The sequence below is a fragment of the Crinia signifera genome, chromosome 7 (genome assembly GCF_055691185.1).
Source record: "Crinia signifera chromosome 7, ASM5569118v1, whole genome shotgun sequence".
In the NCBI taxonomy this organism is placed as follows: Eukaryota; Metazoa; Chordata; class Amphibia; order Anura; family Myobatrachidae; genus Crinia; species Crinia signifera.
The window spans coordinates 180151521-180171359 of NC_139223.1; the positions used below are offsets into that span (position 1 = coordinate 180151521).

Genomic DNA, 19839 nt, shown 5'->3' on the forward strand with positions numbered 1-19839 from the left:
ACATAGCGAAGCAGAGAGCCTTTAAGTCCTGAAAAGTAGAAAAACAGATGCTCAGTGGTCTGCTGTGAAAAAAAAAACACCGGTAGACGACCATTTCTGACCTGTTGCCATCTCGATTTTTTGACCACAACAGGAAGGGATTTGCTGAGTGCGAAATAAAAAAGGACAGTACTACAAAGCACTTCAAAACGCCTGCACATAATTGGATAATAACAAATAATGCTCTCGCTTCCCTATAAACCGCCATATGTTTTATCTCCAACTAACAAAGCAGCTGGGATTCTATCCTCTTAGTTTTGGTGCTAAAAATGATTAATGGCACCTACGCTCCATTTCAGAGAAGACTGTTTGCATTCCTTGCAGAAATTTGCAACCCCCCCCCCCCCCATCGTAAGCCTTCAGAGTAGACCGATGGATTACTGCAACGCCAGAGAATGAATAATTACCAGCTAAAAGAGGTGCGATCCAGGGGCGCAAACGTCCACATGGAACAAACGCTGGATTCTACTTCTATCCTGCTCGCTTTTCAGTCTATTTCACCTTTATCAATCCAACGACTTTGACTTTGGAAGGGGGTGGCTAGGCTCAAAAACACCCTTACAAGGTAAGAAGCTGTAGGAGCTTGACAAAGCACAGCATGCAGGGTTAGTGGAAAGTTACCCAGCTCACAGTAGGATTTGCAGAGGATCACAGGCAGAGTCACTTACCCATTGATGTGATCCTTAACGGCGGATCTGGTGGGCCGTCGGCATTAACGTGGGGCTCGGCTGAAGCGTCGCCGTTGGGGATATCCACGGAATCCAGTGGAATGCCGTTTTTCTGAGTGGAGAAGAATTAGCTGTGCATTAGCTGTCACTGGAAAGTAAAATGCTTCATCGCTGGATACAGTTAGGCAGAATACCTTACCAAACATGGGAACGGAATACAACATTTTACACAGACTTTTGAATGGCCCATTCGGGAATAATAAGGTATTAATGACTTTCCTATTGGCTACATTATGTACTTATACATAATATTATACATTATGTACAGACACCTGGTTGTTAGCTTGGCATCATATCAGCTTTATCCATACCTGACTGCACATAATGTCTATTGCATGGGCAATAAACGTAAAATACTCCAGCTGCTGTGGAACTACACATTCCAGCATGCCCTGATCGCAGTTTTAGCATACCCTAACAGCAAAACTGTGGCAGGGGATGCTGGGATGAGTAGTTCCACAGCAGCTGGAGTGCTGCATGTTGTCTCCCCTCTTGTAAAGTACGGTAGAAAAGGAGCGTCTCTTGTTAAGATAGACAGATAAACATGTTTCCAGAATTGTTGTATTAATCTAGAGAGGGCCAAACCTGTCCTCAGGATCTACCAACAGTTCATGTGTCTCAGGCAGCCTGTGGATCTATAGTAGGCATGACTGCAGCAGGTTTGAAAATGTGACAGTTGGTAATGACTACAGCTGTGCACCAGCTAGGGAGTCTGGGAAATGTGACAGTTAGTAATGACTACACCTGTGTACCAGGCAGGTAATCTGGGAAATGTGACAGGTAGTAATGACTACAGCTGTGCCCCAGCTAGGTGGTCTGGTGAATGTGACAGTTAGTAATGACTACAGCTGTGCACAAGCTAGGTGATCTGGGAAATGTAACAGTTAGTAATGACTATAGCTGTGCACCAGCTAGGGAGTCTGGGGAATGTGAGTTAATAATGGCTGCAGCTGTGCACCATCTAGGTGATCTGGGAAATGTGACAGTTACTGGGAAATGTGACAGTTAGTAATGACTACACCTGTGCACCAACTAGGTGATCTGGGAAATGTGACAGTTAGTAATGACTACACCTGTGCACCAGCTAGGTGATCTGGGAAATGTGACAGTTAGTAATCACTACAGCTGTGCGCCAGCTAGGTGATCTGGGAAATGTGACAGTTAGTAATGACTACAGCTGTGCACCAGCTAGGTGATCTGGGAAATGTGACAGTTAGTAATGACTACAGCTGTGCACCAGCTAGGTGATCTGAGAAATGTGGACCATTGGTAGATCCCGAGAACCGGTTTGGTCACCCCTGTGATAATCTAATGCCAGCACATCACCCAAAATGTAACTTTCAAACATTCATACATGCTAAGTACCTTTAACTCCTCCCTCAGGCGGGTCACCTCTTCCCTGAGGGTGTCGCGTTCACTGCGCACCGGTTCAAAAAACTCTTTTTGCCTCTCCAGAGCCTGCACTTCCCCAGTTAGAAGAGCAAGAAGAGGTAAAGTGGTGTGGAAGAGAGAGAAAGAGTGCGTGAAAAGAATGAACTGATGTGCAAGATTTCAGAGTAAGACAAGAACATGCGGAGAAGGAAACGTCATTAAAAACGTAGGTAAGTAATGGGCAACGCTAGGGATAAGGGGCAATTGATAGACAGGGGTGAATTCGGAAGCAAAGCACCTTCGCAAATCCGGCCTACAATGTGGATTGGGCAGAAAGATTTTAAAAAAGTTTGGAGGGGTGCGTCTTATTTGGACTTTAGATCACTGTTCAAAAATAAATCTGTCCGAGATTTTTGGGCTGCATTCAAAAGCAGCCAGTATTTACCCTGCATGCAAAATGCATTTGCACCGTTTGTATTGCACCATGGTTTACCCAGGTTCAAAATGACTCTCCTTCCATTGCTTTGCTTCCAACTCGTTATTTTTCAACACTTGAGCCAGTAAATATTCAGGGACCCCCTAATGTCAGCAACTTCTGGCTGCTTCCCTTAAATCTATTAATTTGGACATTGTTGAGAGCAGCCAAGGCTTTCCATGCAGAACTAATATAATGTAGTATAAAACCACTTCCTACAGAACGGAACCTGGAACTGGAATAATAAAATGCCATATAACTTTAGGCTGAGGATCTCACCCTTTATTCTGTTTTGGCCTTCAAACATTCTAGGGCTCCCCTTACATAGAGAGAGATAGTACAGGTCAGACTATGGAGCCCATTTATGACATATTTGCGGCTATTTCCCAGAAAACACCAGTTTACGGGCGTTAGCCACAAATAGTAAGTATGTATGAAGGAGGGACCAACATTCCTGCATGAGGTTTCAATGGGGGGTGCAATGCTACCCGATTTACCAATATCTAGAATGCAAAGCAATCCGGATATTAGCTCCCACATAGGGATGCCAATCCGGGGGCATTTTTTCAATCCCGGAAATCGGGATTCCCGGGATCGGCTTCCCTAATAAGAAAAACCCTCCTTGGCCACCCCGCATATTAACTTACATGTGTGGTGAGGTGTGGTGCGGCGCGTTTTGTAGCCGGGTGGGTGAAGCCAGGAGCCGGTGGGCGGGCGAAGCCAGGATCCGGCGGGTGGGCGCACAGTGAAAACGGGTGCCGTGCGGGTGGTGTCGGGAAGCCGGTAGCGTGACCCGTCACCTTGTCACGCTGCACAGAGCCGCACTGCCTGGACGGGAGTAGCCGGGCAGCGTCTGAGCACTCACTCAGAAGCTGCCCGGCTTTAGACTGCGCATGCGCAGTCTAATCCCGAAATCCTGATCCCAGGATTGGCCATCCTACTCCCACAGATACGAGCTACACACCGCATTGCCGGCCGGGGCAGATTGTTCACTTGGAGCCCCCAAGGAAGTGGGTGCTGTGCATCGCGGTTTGGCTGATCACACATTCGCGAACCCCCCCTGCGGCTGGCAGAGCAGATGACAGGGACTGGCTCCTTTCGGAACAATAATACATCCCGAAGGTAGGATCACACTTTGCAATACAATCATGGGCGGTAATATCACGTACGGATTGCATTGCATGATAATGCCTAATATTAGTTTGAGTTAAGGTACTTATCAGCAATTTCCCTGTTATGCCAGAAAAGACCGTGGCGATTCACAGCAACCCTTAATGCGGATTCCTACCCCTATTTTTTTATCCTTCCACTCTATGGTTTCCTTGAGATCGCAAATCTCCCGGTCGCTGTTTTCTTGTTTTTGTTGCAGCTGACGGATCTCCTAACAGGCAGTAGACAGACATATTACAGAAAGGACATGGTGGACAAGATGGATAAAAAAAGAGTAAAGATTGGGTAAGAATAAGGCGAAAAAGCAATCTTCTACCATGCAAGAACCCCAGAATGACAGAGAATGTAGTTACAATATAGAACACTGAGGCACTGAGGGATGGTGCCTCACTGCAGATTATACCCCACGTGTGCTGCATCAATACAACTTCATCTTGCGCAACATAAATACAAAGAAACCAATCTCTGCACATTTCTCACGGAGTCGATAAAATCTTGTTATACAAAAAACAGATTTGTTTTTCACTCACCGTCAACAGCGCCTCCCTCTGCTCCAAAGCGTCCTTCATCTCAGCCAGCTGGAAACGCAGGACGCCTTGATCGTGCCGCTGCCGTTCGCACTCCTGCCGGGAACAGAAGCAGATTAGGCCGCTTCCAACAAAACCAACAGACACTATCAATAGAGGGGCAGATGTATTAAGCCTGGAGAAGGTAATAGATTGAATCTGATTGGTTGATATGGGCAACATCCCATTTTTAGTAAAACTACTCCCCACTGTATGTCTAATAGACAATTGGCATTACAGCATTTACTGGGGCTGCCCAGGGAATCCGCACAATCTAATGAGTATTGCAACTTCCAGGTACATAGAGAATCAGGTCTCGCTCTTGGCTTTAAAGAGGCGTGTATAATGATGTGGTGGGGAGGTCAGTAAATAGTGGTTAAACAGATTATACACTACTATTAAAATAATAATAATAACACCAACAACAACAACTGCAAAGAGGTCAGGATAAAAACAAAAAAATATCCCCCAAAAAACATTTAAAATCAGTGCATAAAACGTGACATTTATAAAATGTATATGGTATTTATGTAATTATTATGGTTATCACTGAACTGTCTACAGTGGTTTAGAAAGACTGCAATGTTCCAGAGAGCTGGCCTGTGTGGGTGCCCCATGGCGTACCCCTATATTATGCTCCAGCGAGCTGGCCTGTGTGGGTGCCCCATGGCGTACCCCTACTTTATGCTCCAGCGAGCTGGCCTGTGTGGGTGCCCCATGGCGTACCCCTACTTTATGCTCCAGCGAGCTGGCCTGTGTGGGTGCCCCATGGCGTACCCCTACTTTATGCTCCAGCGAGCTGGTCTGTGTGGGTGCCCCATGGCGAACCCCTAAATTATGCTCCAGCGAGCGGGCCTGTGTGGGTGCCCCTAGGTGCACCCCTACTTTATGCTCCAGCGAGAGGGCCTGTGTGTGTGTGTGCCCCTAGGTGTACCCCTACTTTATGCTCCAGCGAGCGGTGTGTGGGTGCCCCTAGGTGTACCCCTAATTTAAGCTCCAGTGAGCCGGTCTGTGTTTTCGACCCTAGGTGTACCCCTACTTTATGCTCCAGCGAGCGGTTCTGTGTGTGCGCCTTAGGTATACCCCTACTTTATGCTCCAGCGAGCGCATCTGTGTGTGCGCGCCCCTAGGTGTACCCCTAATTTAAGCTCCAGCGAGCCGGTCTGTGTGTTCGACCCTAGGTGTACCCCTACTTTATGCTCCAGCGAGCGGTTCTGTGTGTGCGCCTTAGGTATACCCCTACTTTATGCTCCAGCGAGCGCATCTGTGTGTGCGCGCCCCTAGGTGTACTCCTAATTTATGCCCCAGGGTATGGGCCTGTGTGGGTGCTCCTAGGTGTACCCCTAATTTATGCTCCAGCAAGCACGTCTGTGTGTGTGTGCGCCCCTATGTGTACTCATACTTTATGCCCCAGCGTGCAGGCCTGTGTGGGTGCCCCTCGTGTACCCTTACTTTATGCTTGTCATCATATTGGCGCCGGGACTCTGCCAGTTCTTCCTCTAACTCCAGCAGCACCTCCCGCAGGGTGTCCACCTGGTACTGTAAGGAGCTTTTCTCATTGTCTAACTGGGCATTTGTCACCATAGACCTCTTGTACTTCTCCTCCACCTCCGCCAGCGAGTCCTGAAGAGAGAGGATGATGTTAATAATGGCCGTGAAACAATCTAGCAAAAACACACAAAAGGAAAAAATCTGGATCATTAGCAGAAATGTATTAGTGAAGTGTTCCGTTGATTAGTTTCTTTGCACACCAATCACACACACAAGGGCACATGTGTGCAATGCACCTCTGCCATGCTGGGGTACGGGATTAGTGTCACACGGGTGGTACCTTCATCTCCTTTAGCCCTTGCATGTATTTGCCTTCTACATCCTCAATCTGATCCTTTAACTCACTGATCTCCTAAAGGGGGGAGGGGGGGATGAAGAATGCATTGGAATGAGGTAGAGGGCAAGACAGTGTGACAGAGAACAGCACACACTTAGTGCCTGGCGTAGCAAGTCTACTGGGGATGAAACAGAACGTCACATGCTGTGTATACTAAGCCAGTGGCAGCAATACTAGCAGATGGGGTAAGACAGCTGCGTACAGCTGGGACAGAACTCGGCACACATCAAAACTCAGCCTCCCGGACCCTCCCTTTATCCCACATGACATCACAGCAGAACTGGAAATATTTACAATACACAAAGCCTAGGAACCTGCTGCGGTCACCGTCAGCTGTAAAATAAAGTCATACTGTATCTGGGGAGCAAATACAGTAAAGCGCCAATTATTTCTAATCAGACGACTGACTTCATTAGAAAATAAGGAACGGCACCCAGTGCGTCATCTCATAATGCAGCCCCGCCGAGTCACACAGAGGAAACGTTGTGTCGGATGGGGCGCTATGTAAAGGAACAAAGGGAACAGACATCTGCCTGTTACAGTATAAAAACAACAAGTTTGGTCGAGTTGAAAAACTGAAAACGAACAAGAAGAGTCTCAAAGACAAATAAGCACAAACAGGTTCTAGAACAAGTGGACGATGAAACAAAAGTCACATCTCGGGAGGTATTTTATATCTCCAAGTTACTACACTAGGTGGAGGTTGATAAGTAGATAGATATTTGCTGCGGTCGCGCCAAAGAACCCATCTTGGCCGTCAAGTCGCATGAGAATCTTCTAGCGGCAGTCAACTTTTTTTGCTTTCTTGAAAACGCATCTTAATGCAAGCGATGCGACTAGGATGTACTCGGAGACTGTGCGGATTCATGTCACATGTGACACTGGTAGATCTGCGTGCGACTGAGTTTCTGAGTCTACATACATAAGGACACATCTGTATCTTGTAGATTACCGACGCCAGCATCCCAATGGAGGGAATCCTGAGAAGGGTCAGGTAAGTATGTTTACCATCTCCCTGCCCCCACAGCCTCACCCTAACCATCTACCCCCACAGCTTATCCCTCATCCCCCTCCCGCAGCCTAACCCTCTAACCCCGCAGCCGCACCCTCACCATCTACCACCACAGCCTAACCCTCACCCCCCTCCCGCAGCCGCACCCTCACCATCTACCACCACAGCCTAATCCTCACACTCTAACCCCGACCCTAATCATCTACCCCCACAGCCTAACTCTCAACCCCCCTGCAAGCTTACCCTAACCCCTCCCACAGCCTAACCCTCACCCCCTCCCACAGCCTTATCCTAACCCCCCCTACAGCCAAACCCTCCAACCCCCACGCCTATCCCTAACCCCCCTTCTAAGTGCCTATACTTCCCTCCATGCAGCCTAACCCTAAGTCCCCCACTAGTGCCTAAACATAACCCCCCCACCCTTCTGCCCAGCGCTAACCTGCCCCTCAAACTCAGATTGGCATGCCGCAGGCAGGATTTCCAGCATTGGCATGACTGGACATCCTATGGCTCGCCAACCGTGCCACTCCTTTGGCCTTAAGCCTTGGGTGGTAGCACTGGTTGCATGCCTCATCAGTGGACCAGACCCCCCTCTGTGTACAACTACTTACAATACGTAACATGAGGCTGGGGATTTACCGGATGACTATAAATAAACACATACTGTATGCAGCATTACCTTTATTTCTCTGATCGATGCTTCTGTGTCCACAGATATGGACGTGTCCCCGCTGCCTCTGCGTGAAGATGTCCCACCCAGGGAAGCAAGGGTAGCTGCAGACAAGCTGGACACCGGGCGGCCGCTCTGGAACCGTAGAGAAAAAGCAAAACAAAAAAATAAATAATTTTGATTCATGAAGCCTAATTAGTGTTGATATGGAATCTGGATCAGAGAGGGTTATATAAGGTAAGCCCGCCCATCTCTGCGTTGCCACCGCAGCAATTGGGGAGGTAAAGAAAATGTCTCACCTTCTCCCCGAAGTCTTTGTCTGATCGTTCTTCCACCTGGAATAAGAAACAGATAAGTTATCTTCTGTTGACAAGTTTCCCCCCCCCCTGAGGGGGTGATGGTCCAGCGCTGATGAGAAAATAATAATCATAATAAGGCAACCAGATTTTGTAAGATCGTTAGTTAAGCCTCAATTACGCTAAAGCAAACTCATTAGGCACCAAAAGCACGATTAGGCGGAGTGACCATGGCTGGGCCACACCTGGTTGGGCAGCCTTCGGTTGAATGCACTGGCAAAGCCTTTTGAAGGGTGGTTGATCATAGGGTCAACTGTACAGTAGGTCAACATTATTTAGATCGACGTAAGTTTTTTACCTTTTTTTCTTGGGTGTGAAATTTGTACATTTGCGCACATGGACCCCCAATTAGTCTACCATGTCTGCTCGCTTTGCTCACCGCGCTTCGGCCCATCCGCCGCTCTCCGCTACGCTCAGCACGCCTTAACGTTCCCAATAACAGTCCATGTGTATGGTCAATTATTTCAAATTTAAAATATAAAACTCATGTGGCGGCCATCAACATGGTAACCTTTCGCTTGCGTCAACCTATTGTTTATGTCGACATAATGAATATCGACAAACAGTTCTCGACCTATTGACTGTCATCCTACAGTCCGGATCTTATTATGAAAGTTATAACAGCAATGGAGAGAGCCGCTGGCTGCCTAGGGATGACTTAATGGTCACGCTAGGCGATAGAAGGTGGACTTTGTCCGGACAAGGGCCAACCAAACACAACAATGAAGAACTGCTGCAAAAAGAGAATAGTTATTTATGAATACATTCAATTTATTTATTCCATGGTCTTTTGGTTCTCCATAAAAATGCTGACCGCTGTCAAGCGATACCAATCTGACAGTCTTCAAAGACCGCTTGGCCTGCCCGCTAAACTCTAGAAGGTTCCGTTTAATCTCAGTAATACTTTACAATACATTAAGTCAAAGGGGCAATAATCTCTAAAGACAGATCATCAGTTGTTGTAGACAGGGCAGGTCAAATCTGACACTATTAGGAGGGGGTCAGTATGATTTCCTTACATTCAAAATACTGACGTCAAAATACAGGCAAACATTGGCAGATATTCATTATGCCGACAGACAAATGCTGACACGTCAAAAGTCAACTTTTGTGTCTATGTTGACATGGGCACTGTATTAGAGTACCGCATACCCACTGCGCTCAGCATAAACTAACTCGGTGCCCACCTGGATCGTGAAGTAAGAATAAGTCCGCTTCAAAGTAGAAAAATCATAAAAACTCATGTCGACTGGCATGTCGACATTTTTAACAAGTCGGTATTTTGATTGTCTGCCGATGGTTGATCTTATTTTGCCTGTCGGTAAACTGACTACATCCCGTTAGGAGCTGCTGAGAGGCTGTAGGTGAAGCATCAGAGGGCTGTCTGTGGCTGATTAATGGATACACAGCCATGCTTCTAGTTAGTAAGTCAGCAAGCACTGGCCATACACCACACTCACACTCTCACTCACTGCAGGAACAGATTCATCTTCAAGGCGACTCAGTGAAGAAAGACTGCCGCTGGCGGACCCACGGCGAAACAAAGGCGGCCCAGGGGGCTCTGCGGACTGCTTAAAGAAAAATGGGCAAGCTGTTACAGGAGCGAGTATAAAGGAAGGGGCCACAGGGCATGTGGTGCAACCACTGGAAAGGACTTCAGCTCACTGGCAAACATTGGCCTGAGACAACCAACCGCTCTGGTTGCAAACTCACATGAAGCAGATAGGCCATATCAAACCTCAGAGGCTGCACCGGATAATATACTGTACTGTACATAGAACACTGTATTGGCCACCCTGGGTAAGAAGATCAGAAACAAGAAGCCAGCAGTACTCACAGGGCGGCACCAAGACACATACTGTACTGCCGCGGAAGGGGAGACATAAGTGTTGGGATCTCAGATCCTCCTATTTTAAAGTTTTCCCATACAAGCAGTAAAAAGGAAAATAAACAGGACAGGGTATTAGAAGATATCGACAGTGATTTCACTAGACCACGTGGTTACAATGAGGCCTGTAATTCCACATGATACCTAAAGGGGACCATAAGAATGTAGACAACAGGCCGTGGACTGTGGGAGGGGACTGATGCTGCATAGAAAGACTGGACGTGCTCTTCAGGGGACTTCATCAGGACCACACCCCTACATTACATGGCCACGCCCCCTACATCAGCATTCTATCCCTGCGGGGCCTTAAATGACGGCATTACAGCAAAGAGGTTCCCCTCTCTTATTCTGAAGCCAAATCTCAGGCTTTTTTTTCCTTTTCTTTTTTTTTTTAAGCATATGAATTGTAAAGCAGTGTCCCAATATGGCTCTCGGAGCAGAAAGGCTGGGGTTCTCCTTTACATGCATACTAACAGCGAAATAGAAGAGCATCTTAGCGGCGTATGTGGAACAATAGTTTTCCTCCACCCCACAATATTCATGCATTCTCCAAGGTTCCGTTTGATTCCCGATTTAAACACTTGCGGTAATTATCCCCTGTTTTTGTTCTCGTCGCAGCGCTGTGCACTGAATTAATGTGGTGAGAAATATTACTGTATAATCCCAGCAGCTGGAGCAGGTAAGTGCACCCAATGTGACCTTGCTAAACTAGGCACTGCAAAGTAGGAAGCGGTCTGTTGCGTTACGTCCCTTAAGGCCCCATTACACTATGGCCCTTATTCAGATCTGATCGCAGTACAAATTTGTTTTTAAAATGGGCAAAACCATGCTGCAGTGCAGGTGGGGCAGATGTACCATGTGCAGAGAGAGTTCAATTTGGGTGGGGTGTGTTGAAACTGAAATCTAAATTGCAGTGTAAAAATAAAGCAGCCAGTATTTACCCTGCACAGAAACAATATAACTCACCCAAATCTAACTCTCTCTGCACATGTTACATCTGCCCCACCTGCAGTGCACATGGTTTTGTCCATTTTACAAACAAATTTGTACTGAGCTCAGATCTGAATAAAGGCCAATGTGAAGTCGCATCCAATTCCCCTTGAGCCGCCTGGGACACTCCTGTCGCCGGGAGGGGGTCCGACCCGCATAGCTTAACATGCAACATGTATGATCTCAGGGTCGGATATAATGCACACAGGGCTGCGCATCTGATTGTAGGTCAGATACATGCTATTTAGGCGGATTTCTTGTCCCAATCCACTGGAATCGGGCTGAAATCACATAGCGTATGGAGGCCTATACTCTGCCAAACACTTCTCGTTATCACCTTTGTGATGTAACCCTTTGTGTGCCGAGTGATTTTGTCACAATAGGTGTTAAAATTAGCAAGCAAACATTTTTATTCCTCATAATGTCCTGTAATGTTACCTTATATAGTAAAATATATATATTTTTTTGACACAACATATTTTATTTGAATTTATATAACAAATGTGAGCGACGCTGGTGTTTTTAGCAGATATTTTGCACATCTCTGACAGAGATGTTGACACTCAAAGAGTTAAAGCAATGTAAACGCTAAGGTGAAAGAGTAATAAGGAAGAGAAACCAATCCTCACCACAGGGCTGGCGCGAGCAGAGCTGGCACGAGAGGAGGCACGGGATCCGGAGCCCAGGTAACAGCTGTAATCAGAGGGCTTTCAGCAGCAAGCAGGACAGAAAATGACAAGACAGAGTGCGGAAAGCATCATTAGCGAGACAGGTAGAGACAGCATTCGTAAGGAAAAGAAAAACACTAATAGCATTCATTCTAGCACCCTGTACCTGTCAAAACCTGTACAGTTCCTCTTCCCTGACTGTGGTGCAGATTCTAGCACAGGTCTGCTCTGCATATCAGCGCTGAAATACAGACCAAACTGTGCTAGAAGCACTACAGCAAAGAGCAACACTGCAGGCAGGGAAGAAGAGCTGCGTGGGTTTTGAAAGATGCCTGGAATGAGCACTACACTAAAAGTCTGAAACGTAAATAAATAAAAAATCCTGTTTCCTTACTGCAGAACGCTGGATAATGGTAACATCAGAGGCAGCTGCAGAAGAGACTAGAATAATGGCCATGCTTTATGGCAACACGCTGCAAGGCCGTAACAGTTAACCTGACAGCAGAGTTCAAGGCTAGGTTCTATATTACAGTCCCATCTAACCACCCGGCTATGGAAACCACATGCTAAGTAGCATACTAAAAATAACGGTGTGTGTAAGACATTCTTAGGAATACAGCTGACAAACTATTCCTAGTATCCCAACACTCTGTGGTGCATGTGATAAGGGGTCACCGGTCATATAGAAAAAGAACAACCAAATTGCAGGTACCAGATCTTTTCCCAGTCATGTGTAAAAGCCAGCTACATCAGTATTGCAAATGACGACCTGTCATTCCCGCATTACCCATTACATCCCCCACTGAAATAAAATGAAAGGAATTTGTTTCCGGTTCACATGCGGTAATCTGGTCATACACGTTAGTCAATGTATTATCCATTCAATACAAATTGGTATGTAGGTGTGAAATTCTTATTGCACACCTCCAAACGTTTTAAATATTTGAGTCTTAACTGTTAAATTAGGAACAAATAATTTTCAGTAACGGCGTTAGCGGAGAGATTCGGTTCCCTGGAGTCATGGGGGAACGCTTCTCAAAATGAAATCACGTGAAGTTGCCCGTAGCAACCAGATTGTGTCTATTATTTTGTATGATATGACTGACAGATTCTGATTGGTTGCTAGGGATAACATCACCTCTTCGTTTTGAGAAGCTTTAGTAACTTACCCCATGGGATTTTTACTTGAATATTAAAAATGGCAAAAAAAAAAAAAAATCTATTTTTTATTTACTGTATTATTCATTGTTATTATATTATTGCATATTGAGATAATATACTATTTTGTGGTTAAACATACATATTTAAGGCTATTCGCAGTGTATTTGCCAACCATATATGTTTGTTAAGCTTACAGTTGAGTGGGAGTATTTTGCAATTAAGGCAACACGGACAGTGTAGTGGTTAGCATTACCGCCTCACAGCGCTGAGGTCACGGGTTCTACTCCCACCATGGCCCTAACTGTGCGGAGTTTGTATATTCTCCCCGTGCTTGTGTGGGTTTCCTCCAAGTGCTCCGGTTTCCTCCCACAATCAAAAAATATACTGTTAGGTTAATTGGCTTCCGACAAAATTAACCCTATAATGTCTGTGTGTGTGTGTACATGCGGTAGGGAATATAGATCGTAAGCTCCGCTGGGGCAGGGACTAATGTGAATGCTCAAATATTCTCTGTACAGCGCTGCAGAATATGTGTGCGCTATATTAATAAATATTAATGTACATTGCATCCCTGCGCCCCAGAGATTGCACTTAAAGCTGATTTGCGTTCTCTTGCAGTCTCAGAATCTGCGTTGTTATATCAATGATAAAATGTAGATTCTGGGACGCAGCAATTAATGCAATGTATATGTGTTAGTGCCCTCTACCTGGGAGTTTACCATGCTGGGAAATTAACACTTAACGGAACAGCTCCAGGTGTTAAACGTGTCGCTTTACGCGTGCAGCAAACACTGCCGGTAACTGAATCTACCCCGGACTAGATCCATTTCAAAAAGCTAAATGAAAGCAAAGGCAATTATGAGTCAAAAGGGGGGTGGGGGGACAAAAAATTTTTTTTGTGCAAACCTAGAATTATTATTACTCTCTGGTACTAATGTTGTATAATCAACAAGTAGATGTTAGTCCCTGAAATGGAATTATTGTACAGGAGAAACACAAAAGAAAATAATCTCACAGGTCGGGAACTGGAGGAACGACGGCTGCCGCTGGTGATACCCTCATCATACAGTGATCCCTACCAGTAGGGAACAGATAGAAGACAGTCAGCAAGAGCAAATGAAATCATAGGAGAGAGCTAGACAGATCAGAAGATAAATAATAATAATAATGATAATATAATAAAAATAAAACAAAGACACATTTAAAGTGGACAGACAGAGAACCCACCCGTTGGGATCTGGAAGGTAAGGAGTTGCAATTTAATAGTGAAGGCTGCAAGAAGAAAGAGATAAAGTTTAAGACAGAGAGAAGCAAAGCGGTGAAGTCTTTACGCTAAAAATAGAGAGGCTGAGCTTCAACTTCTGACCCACTGCAAACTCTGCTGTCACTCTATACCAGGGGTTCTCAAACTCGGTCCCCAGGACCCCAACATGTTTTCCAGGTCACCCCGCAGGTGCACTCATTACTCACTGACACATTTTAAAAGCTCCACAGGTGGAGCTAATTATTTCACCTGTGACTGTGTGGAGACCTGGAAAACGTGCACTGTTGGGGGCTCCTGAGGACCGAGGCCTATACTACACATTAGACACGTGTGTATTGTGAATGAAATGGTGATTACATCATCAGTAGTTATAGTCTGAGCAGAGGGAACAGTCACATACTTTACACCCATTTTAGTACCATGCAATTACGTATGGGGCACTACCGAAGTCAAGTGTTTTTTATCTTTTAGAGAAAGTCCCCAAAAATACATATGCTGCACCTAGTCTAGATTAACAATCTTTCATGAAGTGACAAAAAAAGTCCCTTTTTAAAGTAATAATGTAACATTTTGGCTTCACGGGCAGTCAAAACCACGGGCTTTTTTTTTACAATGCGGCAGGAGTCCAGGCGGGTTGGAAGTGAACATAGGAAATGGCAATCACAGCGAGCTTCGCAATGACTGAGTGCCGTTATAAAGTCTCACCTCCAAAGCTGCCGCTTCGTAAATGAAGCCCCAGGGATGGCAAAGCCGCCACTCCAGATTTCCTTTGGAGGAAACCAGTGGTTGGGCTTCAGCACAGTTAAAATTTCAAATAAGTGAAAACACCCACTGCCAGTGAGTCAGTTTGGAATGGCAGTTGGTGGCAGTGGCGGTGGCTCCCCTATTTGAATGTTGAACTGTGCTAAAGCCCCACCCCTGGAGGTAACTGTAAATTTGAAGACCAACATTTTTTGTTCCACGTCTATTAAGCTTCACCTTTGTATCAATATAAAAGTTAATCTGACATGTAACTTGTAGGCTGTTTTTTTTCATGCACTTGTAGACACACACACACACACACCTTCACAGGCTTATAATACACTGCTGCTACAAAACAACATAAGCAATGATGTACAGAGCATATAGAGGCGTTGTAATGCAGTATGTCTACACTAGGGGTGGTCAAACCGGTCCCCGAGATCTACCATCAGTTCATGTTTTCTAGGCCACCTGTGGATCTGTAGAATAGGAAGGATCGGAATGAATGCAGCATGTTTGAAAATGTGTCAGTAATGACTGCACCTGTGCTAAGTGATCTGGAAAATGTTACTGTTAGTAATGATTACAGCTGTGCACCAGCTAGGTGGTCTGGGAAATGTTAGTTAGCAATGCCTGCACCTGTGCACCAAGCTAGGTGGTCTGGGAAATGTTACAGTTAGTAATGCCTGGACCTGTGCCCAAGCTAGGTGATCTGGGGAATGTTACAGTTAGTAATGCCTGCACCTGTGCACCAAGCTAGGTGGTCTGGGAAATGTTAGTTAGCAATGCCTGCACCTGTGCCCCAACTAAGTGGTCTGGGAAATGTTTCCTTAGTAATACCTGCACCAGCTAGGTGGCCTGAGAAATGTGACAGTTGGTAATGACTACACCTGTGCACCAGTTAGGTGATCTGGGAAATGTGAGTTAGTAATTACTACAGCTGTGCACCAGCTAGGTGGTCTGGGAAATGTGACTGTTAGTAATGGCTGCACCTGTGCACCAGCTAGGTAGTCTGGGAAATGTGACTGTTAGTAATGCCTGCACCTGTGCATCAGCTAGGTGATCTGGGATATGTAATGCCCGCACCTGTGCAGCTGGTCTGGAAAACATACTGTTGGTAAACCTCGAGGACCGGTTTGGCCAGTCCAGGTCTATACTGTACACGTTGCGTATACAACCAAACAGGAAAGGTACAGAAAGCAACAGACCCGACTTCCATTGTGCACAGACTGCGGCTGAGCCTTGGATGTGGCTACGCTGAGGTCAGAGTAATAAGCGCTCTGCATACAGGGAGACAGGAAACATGCATGAGAGACAGAAGCTGTTCACAGCCAAGAGCACACACCGCGATAACCTGTCATCCGCAAGTCACAGGGACATCCCCTGCCATGTACATGGATATACAGTGAGTGACAGCCAGGAGCACACAACGCGATAACCTGTCATCCGCAAGTCACAGGGACATCCCCTGCCATGTACATGGATATACAGTGAGTGACAGCCAGGAGCACACAACGCGATAACCTGACATCCGCAAGTCACAGGGACATCCCCTGCCATGTACATGGATATACAGTGAGTGACAGCCAGGAGCACACACCGCGATAACCTGACATCAGCAAGTCACAGGGACATCCCCTGCCATGTACATGGATATACAGTGAGTGACAGCCAGGAGCACATACCGATAACCTGACATCTGCAAGTCACAGGGACATCCCCTGCCATGTACATGGATATACAGTGAGTGACAGCCAGGAGCACATACCGATAACCTGACATCTGCAAGTCACAGGGACATCCCCTGCCATGTACATGGATATACAGTGAGTGACAGCCAGGAGCACACACTGCGATAACCTGTCATCCGCAAGTCACAGGGACATCCCCTGCCATGTACATGGATATACAGTGAGTGACAGCCAGGAGCACACACACCGCGATAACCTGTCATCCGCAAGTCACAGGGACATCCCCTGCCATGTACATGGATATACAGTGAGTGACAGCCAGGAGCACACACCGCGATAACCTGTCATCCGCAAGTCACAGGGACATCCCCTGCCATGTACATGGATATACAGTGAGTGACAGCCAGGAGCACACACCGCGATAACCTGTCATCCGCAAGTCACAGGGACATCCCCTGCCATGTACATGGATATACAGTGAGTGACAGCCAGGAGCACACACACCGTGATAACCTGACATCCGCAAGTCACAGGGACATCCCCTGCCATGTACATGGATATACAGTGAGTGACAGCCAGGAGCACACACACCGCGATAACCTGTCATCCGCAAGTCACAGGGACATCCCCTGCCATGTACATGGATATACAGTGAGTGACAGCCAGGAGCACACACCGCGATAACCTGTCATCCGCAAGTCACAGGGACATCCCCTGCCATGTACATGGATATACAGTGAGTGACAGCCAGGAGCACACACCGCGATAACCTGTCATCCGCAAGTCACAGGGACATCCCCTGCCATGTGCATGGATATACAGTGAGTGACAGCCAGGAGCACACACACCGCGATAACCTGACATCCGCAAGTCACAGGGACATCCCCTGCCATGTACATGGATATACAGTGAGTGACAGCCAGGAGCACACACCGCGATAACCTGTCATCCGCAAGTCACAGGGACATCCCCTGCCATGTACATGGATATACAGTGAGTGACAGCCAGGAGCACATACCGATAACCTGACATCCGCAAGTCACAGGGACATCCCCTGCCATGTACATGGATATACAGTGAGTGACAGCCAAGAGCACACACACCGCGATAACCTGACATCCGCAAGTCACAGGGACATCCCCTGCCATGTACATGGATATACAGTGAGTGACAGCCAGGAGCACATACCGATAACCTGTCATCCGCAAGTCACAGGGACATCCCCTGCCATGTACATGGATATACAGTGAGTGACAGCCAGGAGCACACACCGCGATAACCTGACATCCGCAAGTCACAGGGACATCCCCTGCCATGTACATGGATATACAGTGAGTGACAGCCAGGAGCACACACACCGCGATAACCTGACATCCGCAAGTCACAGGGACATCCCCTGCCATGTACATGGATATACAGTGAGTGACAGCCAAGAGCACACACACCGCGATAACCTGACATCCGCAAGTCACAGGAACATCCCCTGCCATGTACATGGATATACAGTGAGTGACAGCCAGGAGCACACACCGATAACCTGTCATCCGCAAGTCACAGGGACATCCCCTGCCATGTACATGGATATACAGTGAGTGACAGCCAGGAGCACACACCGCGATAACCTGACATCCGCAAGTCACAGGGACATCCCCTGCCATGTACATGGATATACAGTGAGTGACAGCCAGGAGCACACACACCGAGATAACCTGTCATCCGCAAGTCACAGGGACATCCCCTGCCATGTACATGGATATACAGTGAGTGACAGCCAGGAGCACACACACCGCGATAACCTGTCATCCGCAAGTCACAGGGACATCCCCTGCCATGTACATGGATATACAGTGAGTGACAGCCAGGAGCACACACACCGCGATAACCTGTCATCCGCAAGTCACAGGGACATCCCCTGCCATGTACATGGATATACAGTGAGTGAGAGCCAGGAGCACACACCGCGATAACCTGACATCTGCAAGTCACAGGGACATCCCCTGCCATGTACATGGATATACAGTGAGTGACAGCCAGGAGCACACACACCGCGATAACCTGTCATCCGCAAGTCACAGGGACATCCCCCCTGCCATGTACATGGATATACAGTGAGTGACAGCCAGGAGCGCACACACCGCGATAACCTGTCATCCGCAAGTCACAGGGACATCCCCTGCCATGTACATGGATATACAGTGAGTGACAGCCAGGAGCACACACCGCGATAACCTGACATCCGCAAGTCACAGGGACATCCCCTGCCATGTACATGGATATACAGTGAGTGACAGCCAGGAGCACACACCGCGATAACCTGACATCCGCAAGTCACAGGGACATCCCCTGCCATGTACATGGATATACAGTGAGTGACAGCCAGGAGCACACACACCGCGATAACCTGACATCCGCAAGTCACAGGGACATCCCCTGCCATGTACATGGATATACAGTGAGTGACAGCCAGGAGCACACACCGCGATAACCTGTCATCCGCAAGTCACAGGGACATCCCCTGCCATGTACATGGATATACAGTGAGTGACAGCCAGGAGCACACACCGCGATAACCTGTCATCCGCAAGTCACAGGGACATCCCCTGCCATGTACATGGATATACAGCGAGTGACAGCCAGGAGCACACACACCGCGATAACCTGACATCCGCAAGTCACAGGGACATCCCCTGCCATGTACATGGATATACAGCGAGTGACAGCCAGGAGCACACACACCGCGATAACCTGACATCCGCAAGTCACAGGGACATCCCCTGCCATGTACATGGATATACAGCAAGTGACAGCCAGGAGCACACACACCGCGATAACCTGACATCCGCAAGTCACAGGGACATCCCCTGCCATGTACATGGATATACAGCGAGTGACAGCCAGGAGCACACACACCGCGATAACCTGACATCCGCAAGTCACAGGGACATCCCCTGCCATGTACATGGATATACAGTGAGTGACAGCCAGGAGCACACACCGCGATAACCTGACATCCGCAAGTCACAGGGACATCCCCTGCCATGTACATGGATATACAGTGAGTGACAGCCAGGAGCACACACACCGCGATAACCTGTCATCCGCAAGTCACAGGGACATCCCCTGCCATGTGCATGGATATACAGTGTGTGACAGCCAGGAGC

General features: G+C 47.3%; 1 protein-coding gene across 17 annotated transcripts in view; it reads right to left on the reverse strand.

Moving 5' to 3' along the window:
* Window positions 1-19839, reverse strand: part of LRRFIP1 (LRR binding FLII interacting protein 1) — a 125801-nt gene that overhangs the window by 25702 nt on the left and 80260 nt on the right. For 8 of the 17 annotated variants that reach the window (XM_083154532.1, XM_083154531.1, XM_083154518.1 and 5 more), the window contains 11 exons: window positions 16196-16267; window positions 14210-14254; window positions 13998-14057; window positions 11783-11860; window positions 8219-8254; window positions 7929-8054; window positions 5802-5972; window positions 4314-4406; window positions 3902-3994; window positions 2133-2225; window positions 708-819 (listed from right to left, as the gene is read on the reverse strand). In XM_083154532.1, the coding sequence (XP_083010658.1) occupies window positions 708-819; window positions 2133-2225; window positions 3902-3994; window positions 4314-4406; window positions 5802-5972; window positions 7929-8054; window positions 8219-8254; window positions 11783-11860; window positions 13998-14057; window positions 14210-14254; window positions 16196-16267 (979 nt within the window). The remainder of the gene's footprint in view (window positions 1-707; window positions 820-2132; window positions 2226-3901; window positions 3995-4313; window positions 4407-5801; window positions 5973-7928; window positions 8055-8218; window positions 8255-11782; window positions 11861-13997; window positions 14058-14209; window positions 14255-16195; window positions 16268-19839) is intronic. The other 9 variants (XM_083154529.1, XM_083154528.1, XM_083154527.1 and 6 more) reach the window with 3 other exon arrangements.